We start from the raw sequence: 7,841 nt of genomic DNA, 5'->3' as shown, positions 1-7,841 counted from the left end.
ATGTAAAGACATACATGGGCAACTGAATGACATAGTACTTAAAATGACTGGCTAGTAGATCAACTAAGGGAAGAGATTAAGCTATTCCATGTAACAAATGAGAGTGATAACACAGCATACCAAAATCTATGAAATACAGCAAAAGCAGCTATCAGAGGGCAATTTATAGCAATCAATACACATGGGAATAAAAGGAGAAACCCCCAAATTAACCTTAATACAGCAATCCAACAACTAAAACAAGGGCAACAGTATAAACCCTCCATTAACAGAAGAAAAGAAACCATAATGATTCAAGGAGAAAAAAACAAACTGGAAACCATAAAAAGAATGAAAAAAATCAAGTCAAGAAGTTGGTTCTTTGAAAAGACTACCAAAATTGAGAAACTGTTAGCAAAAGTAACATAGGAAAAGAAAGAGGCAAATATCTAGAATTAGAGATGAAAAGGGAGATATCACAATGGATCCAAATGAAATAAAAGGAATAAAAATATGTAACTGTAACAGACTATATTCCAAGTTTGGTAACCTAGCAGAATGGACAAATGCCAAGAATTACACCATCTACCTAAATTAAGACAGATCGATGTAGAAAACTTGACCCAAAGCAAAATAATAAAGTCAGCAAGAAAGATCCAACCAAGAAAAGCCCAGCACTAGGGTGGCTTCACAGGGGGATTCTAACAAGTATTCAGTGAAGACTGGACACTGTCTATGCAACCCATTCCAGAAGGTAGAAATGACAGCAAACTTCCCCAGTCATTCTACGAGGTGAACATAGCCCCACTGAAATGAGGCAAAGACCCCACAGTGACAGAAAGCTACAGGCTAATGTTCCTCATGAATATATGTACAAAAATTCTCAACAAAATGCTGGCCAATTTAATCCAAAAACATATCAAAAAAGAATTGATTCATCATCACCCACATCAGCCTTAAGTCCAATAGAATGAAGCAATACCCGGTTCTTCACCATCCTCACAGTCGTTCACATGCTTGAGACCACTGTTGCAGCCACTGTGTCAATCTTATCTTGAGCACATTCCTCTTCTTTGCAACTAATCTATGTAGTGTAGTGGGTTATTTATTTATTTTTCTTAAAATATTTGACAGTGGAAAAAAAACATCACAGATAGTTTTTACTCTGTGTTACTAAAGACTTTGAGCAGTCACAAAACAAACAAACAAAAATAGCAACCACCAAAAAAAAAAACCAAAATGAAAATTAAAAACAAGTAAGCAAAACCACTTGTGGCTATACAAATCAGTTTATTGTCAACAACTAGACATAGAACACTAAGCAATTTACAGAAATTAGAAAAAAGTTTTATTGAAAAAGGCAACTTTATACAATGAAGAAATTTAAAAATAATTACAATTGTATATTTTGTTATTAGTACATTTTAATATAACATTTTAGGAGGACTAAGTATATTTTGTCCTTTATTGCTAAATGTTTCATTCCTGAGATTTCGGTGTCAAAGTTTTATAATTCTTTTGTTTGGTGGGATACTGAACTGTGAAATAGCATTCTCAGCCAGTTACTTGGGGTAATTTTTCTATACATCATATTTTTCATTTGGAAAATATTCACATTGTAATTTATTCATTAGTTTACAAGTGGACCAAATATCACAGCACATTTCAAGGATAGAGGTGTTCAGCTAATAGATGGCATAATGGTAAAAATGATTCCTTCTAAACATTTGCCATGTTAGGTAGCTTCCTTCTAAAGCACAAACATAGAGACAAAACGAATCTTTTTACATCAGATTTGATTTAAAGAGCAGTTCAAGTAGCTATTTCAAAATGATGTCTGAAAATAATATTTATGGATCACAGATTTAAATACATTTTCTGAAAGTCAGAATATTACTTGAATGTTCTTCAGAGTTTATAGATCACAGCCTAGCTTTATTCCACATTGTATTTTTGATAAATCATATTTTTGCCTCTATGCTTAATATTAACATGCTAATAAGTTCATGAAGGTCATTTTTCTAGTTCTCATCTTAAAGAAAAGCTTCAAATGATGATATTTCACTTAAAGACCTATATTCAAATAAAATCTGACCTGAATATAAGTTATTTGTTTGTTTTCAGATATATATGTGATACAGTATATAAAAGATGTTCACTGAGCTTTTCCATGAAATGGAGTTGTATCATAGTCTTGAAAATGAATTCCTTTAGACACTGTGATCTTCATAATGGCACCATGGAAAGCATCATCTTCGATGAGGGTTATTAACCCATTAGCAATGATTGATGGGCTAAAAATAAAGAAAATAATGGTTTTCTGAAGCTTAAGGAATGAGGCAAGCATATTTTTATTTCATTTGGTTTTGTGAAGAATCAACTACCATTGACATGTAATAGAAAATAGAGAATCATATACCATCAATCTATTGATACCTCTGATTTTTATTCAGTTGTGCATTAACGAAATATGTGATACTATTAGTGGTAGATACCATACCTAATCTGCCATATGGCAGAAATGATATTTAATCATTATTTAGGTGGGAAAATGATGATTTTTATCTTGTTGTTCGATCTTAAATTTACTGGATAGAAATGTTGGAGTAGAGATTATGAATTATCGCTAATATGGATTGTTGCTGCTTAAAGTCCTTGAGTGGATTCCTACTTAGGATACCATGTGGCAGAGTTGAGCTGCCTCTTAGTTTTTTTCAGGTCTCTGTGAGTTGGGATTGACTCAATGGCAGTGAGCTTGGTCTTGGTCTTATAAGATTAGATGGTTAGATCTTTTTCCTGCAGAACTTCTGGGTAGTTCAAGCTACCAATCTTTTGATTAGCAACAAGATGCTTAATTGTACCACCGCCATTGCTTGTTAAAACTTAGTAATCATCCATTATTTAGCAAAAACCAAAACAAAGCAAACAAATTGACTGCCACCGGGTTGATTCCAACTCACATTGACTATGTACCATTGCCTCCAAAGGTGTCCCTTTTGTTTGTTCTAATCTGATTATGGCTGAAAAAGTTAATGAGGCATTGTCTATATTTCCAAGCAAAATCCATCGGGTCCACACCTATTCAAAGACACTCTGTTGATGCTGTCGGTTAGTCATTGGGTTGCCAAGAGCAAGGGCAGCAGTTCAAACCCACCAGTCTCTCTTCAAGGAGATGATATGGTTGTCTGCTCCTTTAAAGATTTACAATCTCACAAAGCATATATCTGGTTTCTATGCATCATAATCAACTACAAGCAACCTTCTAACAGGTGTCAGCTAAATCCACACCATAAGAAGCTCATGACAAAAACCTGTTTGATACAAGGATTGCAAAAAGTAAAACCCAAATTCAGAAGAGGGAATTGTATCAGAATTTAAATTCCGAACACCTGGTTTATAAAGGCTGTGGATGACAGTGAAAATTCAAAATCCATTTCTAGGGTACCCAGGGGGGTTAAACCTTCAGAGAACCCCCTCCAACCACATATAAGCAATGTGGATAGGCTTGCTGTCAGGTACAGAGCTTTGTGAAGAGTGTTACTGAAGATGCATGTAGTTAAGTGAAAGTGTAACACCTTATCATTTGATCTTCCTTTTCACCCATTTTAAATTTGTTACAGTTTTTTGCTTTCTTTTCAATTGAGGTTTTTCTATTTTATTTTGTCATGTTGGGTGTTTTTGCTTTATGTTTTGTTGGTATGTTTTTCTGTATATGCAATCTAATATTGATAATCTATAGACACGGCAACTTGATTAATTGTTTCCCAGGGGCATGGACAGGGTGGTTGCGGGAAATGGGGAAGCTAACAGCAAGGAGCACAAGAAATGCTCTAAAATTGATTGTGGTAATGATTGCACAACTTTTAAAAGTATTTTTGAACTATAGAATTGTATGGTATAGGAATTATATGTCAATAAAACTGTTTCTAAAAAAGAATTGACACGAGGCAGTACATTTAAAAAAAACGCACATTCTGTTTAGAATACCAGAAGTGTTTTTCCTTTCAGAGTTTTAAACCAAAGCACTAAATCTCAAATTTAAAAGCTCAGTTTTCATTTCTTATTACTTATGTCTAGATTATCACTTTATTCTACCACATGGAGGAAAATAACTCTACTTACTCCAAAATTCCATAGTATTTCATCATATCCTTGATATGATCAGTGTATTCAATATACTGGCCCATGTTTTCTTCTTTTTCAATGGATTCCAGGATGGGAGTATTTACAAAGCCAGGGCAAATGGCATTCATTCTCACACCGCTGTTCATGAGATTAGCAGCCATCTGCCAAATGGAAGCCGAAGGTTATAGTTCTCAGCACTTTCAAAGATGGTCAGCATAGGACAAGCGATTATTAAAGCGATTTAAAAATCTCTGACATTCACAGGCTTCCAACTATATGGCAATAGTAATGCTAGGGTTAATTGGAAAGTGGAAATAAAATTATCCATACCTAAAATACCAAATTAATTCCTAAAAGCTTCACAACTATTTTTGTGTGAATTAGGTGAAGGTTTACAGAGAGGATCATCACTTTGACATTCAACGATCCAAATACATTTAGTTTCAACTCATTCCTGCAATTCCTTCATTGTATCATCCCTAATTCCACTCCCTCCCTTTGTTTCCTATTTCTTTCCATCCCTCTTTCTGAAACCTATGGACTTTTGTCTTTGGGTAATGAAAATTTTGAAAACTCATTACTATTAGGCAACTCCTGAAACACATCAATTGTTTAAGTTGTTCTCATTTTGTTTTTAGCAGCCCTGGTGGCATAGTGGTTATGTGTTGGACTGCAGTCCATATGGTCCCCAGTTCAAAACCATCAAAGACTGGGCTTTCCACTCCTGTAAACAGTTGTAGTCTAAGAAACCCACATGGAGTCACTATGAGTTAGCATGGACTCGATGGCAGTGTTTTAGTTTGAGCTTCTTGCTATCTTATTATTTAGCACAATATCAATTAATATGGAGTAGTCATATGAAGCTAAAAAAGTAAGTATCAGAATTAATATCCCAAGTTTTCTTTCAAGTCTGGGGTTATGCAACTGAGGATATTTGCTTATAGATACTGATGGTGGACATTTTTAAGATTTTGATTGGTTACAAAATGTATAACAATTAATCCTGAGCACTATACTACTGGGAATACAATTTAAGTTTCTTAATATAACTAATTTCATTTGAACTGTTTATAAAATAAATGATAATTTTCCAGTCTTGTAATTTTATTTACAAATTCCTAGCTTTTAAGGTTTACTGGATTTTGTAGTTACTTTCTGTATTTACAAAAATCGGAATCCTAAATTGTCTTTGCAAATTAAATCAGAATTTTATTTAATAGTCAATATTCACATATATCTTATCTATCACCTACTCTTTCTTCTGTTGTTAATGTTATTTTTTCACCTCTCTGGACCTCCCTTGTCTCACCTCATATAACTATCAAAGAGACCTCTGAACTGTTCTTTTTGCTTCTATACTTGCCCTCTAATATCTTTTCTAAATAGTGGCCAGAATGATGTGCTTAAAATGAAATTTGATACTGCCACCCTTGTCTTTAACCACAACAATTCACTAAAGACTGCATTTAGAATAAAATCTAAGCTTGTTAGCTTGACACATAAGCCCTTTTTGGTCTGGTTCCTCATTATAACTCCATTTGTACCCCTTGCTGATGTCCCTTTGTCCTCTAGGTTCCATTCAAACTGCTATTTGTTCAGTGACTAGAGCAAGGGTTCTCAACCTGTGAGTTGTGACCCCTTTAGGGGTTGCCCAATTCATAACAGTAACAAAATTACAGTTGTGCATTAGCAACAAAAAGAATTTTATGGTTGGGGGGTGGCCACAACATGAGGAACTGTATTAAAGGGTCAAGGTATTAGCAAGTTTGAGAGCCACTGGACTAGACGAAGGCAAATGACCGCCCCTTATTCATAAAGCCAACTAAATTTAAAGTAGTTTTTTAAGCTTTTCCACCCAGGTCTCCACAGAGACACAATTCCTGACTATTCTATGGAATAAATGCGCTCTCCTCTCCAGGCTCCATCGTCTGCTCTCATTTTCAAACGTGGCAAGTGGCATCCGGAGTACAATGCACACTCTATTTACAAGAGCCTGAAGTTACTCACTTGTAAACTTGGACACAATTCGAAAAGAAAGGGTATCTTTCTAGTAGAATATAAAAATATCTTTGGGATGCTTTTTAATTGTGCATCTACATTTAAAATATATTTCACTTTAACATGACTTTTTTCATGTATGCCATCTGAAAACTTAATATATATAGCTATAAAATAAAGATTGAGGTCTAATTTTAGTTTTCCATATTTTAACCAGATGCATTGCATTCTAAATGCGTTTCCTTCTAGTTTATATGCTTCATGATTTTGTGTATGCTCCTATGGAAAAAGAGGGTGGCAGTGGTGGGGAGACAGACGCTTACCGCGGCTGATCGTGTGAATCCAATGATTCCGTGCTTTGAAGCACAGTACACAGGCTGCTGTGCCACAGGCATGAGTCCTGAAACAAACAAGATGAAAACCTTGAAACAATTGGATTAAAAATTAAGGAGACTATACCCAGAAATGACCCTTCCAATGAGTCATGTGTGCCTGTTTCGATGTAAGGCTAACTTGGAAAATAATATAACCACTAGGCAACTAAAGTTCAAAACTTCATGATGGCTAAAGTGAACCATGGAACTCTCCGGCCTTACACAAGCTGTTCCTCCCCGGGCCTGGACTGTTATCCAGGACCTGTGCCAGGCAAGTTACCAAGAGTCAAGAGTAATATATAATTGTTTCTATCTCCCAGTGCTCTCAAAAATATAAAGAGAATCATCTTTAAATCCAAGAAATCATGACCCAACTTCAATTTCCTAGTTTGTATCTTCAGAAGTATGCATGAAGCCCCTTTTAATGCTTCAAAATGGCTGAAGACATTTAACTAGCTTGAGAGGGACTTTGAGATCAGTTTGACTTTGCTGTAAGTTAACAGGCAGTTCCCCACTATCAGGCTGGACCAAATGATGCCACAGAGGGTTAAGAAAATGAAAAAGATAACTCCTATTTGATTTAACTGTGTAGTACATGCCTGGATCTATGACGCCATTCTATGACGTAGGAAGAGAGACCAGGAATAAAATGTGGCCCTATTTTATGTAGCACAGTTTTAGAATCGCTTTAATTATCCACACATACCGAAGAGTAACACTTTAACAATACAACTGAATTAATAACCTGGAGAAAAAGTAGGAATATAATATGTACAGTAGCTCTTCTCTCCTACCACCCAGCTCAGCCCAGCATCTCACATAGAAACAAAACAACAAGAACAACATATCTTGCTGTGGTAACTATCAAACTTATTTTTCCCAGTGGCTAATTCCTCATCTAAACAATACTGAAATTCTTAATTAGAATCATTTGGATATTTCAGGTTTTTCATATACACTTAAAAATGTTTTATTTTGTTTTTTTACCTAAAGTGTTTTAACTTTTCTTTGTATTTATGACTTCTGTGAGTCAAGAACGAGTGATCCCTAATTATTATAATGTTATTAATGTCAAATGCCATGCTAATAATATTAAATTATTCTGCTATGGCATGCTCATCTCCACCCAGCTAACTATTCTCAGCATACCACTAATCAGTTGGGCAAGTTGTACCAAAGTTCAGCAATAAACGCAGACTGTAACCACTCCCTAGCTACCTGCCAGGTCTCAATTTATGAAGTATGTTTTTTCAAGAATAGTTTAAGTCCTTAGGATGGTAGGTCATATGTAGTGTGTCCACCCAGTGATTGCAAAGCACGGTAGCATGTTCTCTTTTTGTTTTGTTCTAGGTTAGGTAAAATATA

At 35.1% G+C, this 7,841-nt stretch overlaps 1 protein-coding gene across 1 annotated transcript in view; it reads right to left on the bottom strand.

Annotated features, from left to right (window-relative positions):
- Positions 1-1,494: 1,494 nt before the first annotated feature.
- Positions 1,495-7,841, bottom strand: part of HPGD (15-hydroxyprostaglandin dehydrogenase) — a 29,950-nt gene continuing 23,603 nt past the window's right edge. The window contains exons 5-7 of the mRNA XM_004696126.2: positions 6,426-6,502; positions 4,102-4,265; positions 1,495-2,273 (exon numbers count right to left, since the gene is read on the bottom strand). Coding sequence (XP_004696183.1) covers positions 2,135-2,273; positions 4,102-4,265; positions 6,426-6,502 — 380 coding nt within the window. The 3' untranslated portion in view covers positions 1,495-2,134. The remainder of the gene's footprint in view (positions 2,274-4,101; positions 4,266-6,425; positions 6,503-7,841) is intronic.

The sequence above is a fragment of the Echinops telfairi genome, unplaced genomic scaffold (genome assembly GCF_000313985.2).
Source record: "Echinops telfairi isolate 266 unplaced genomic scaffold, ASM31398v2 ScPeMD7_9;HRSCAF=40, whole genome shotgun sequence".
Taxonomy (NCBI): Eukaryota; Metazoa; Chordata; class Mammalia; order Afrosoricida; family Tenrecidae; genus Echinops; species Echinops telfairi.
Note: the sequence above shows the minus strand (reverse complement) of the source record. Positions and strands in the feature narration are given on the sequence as shown.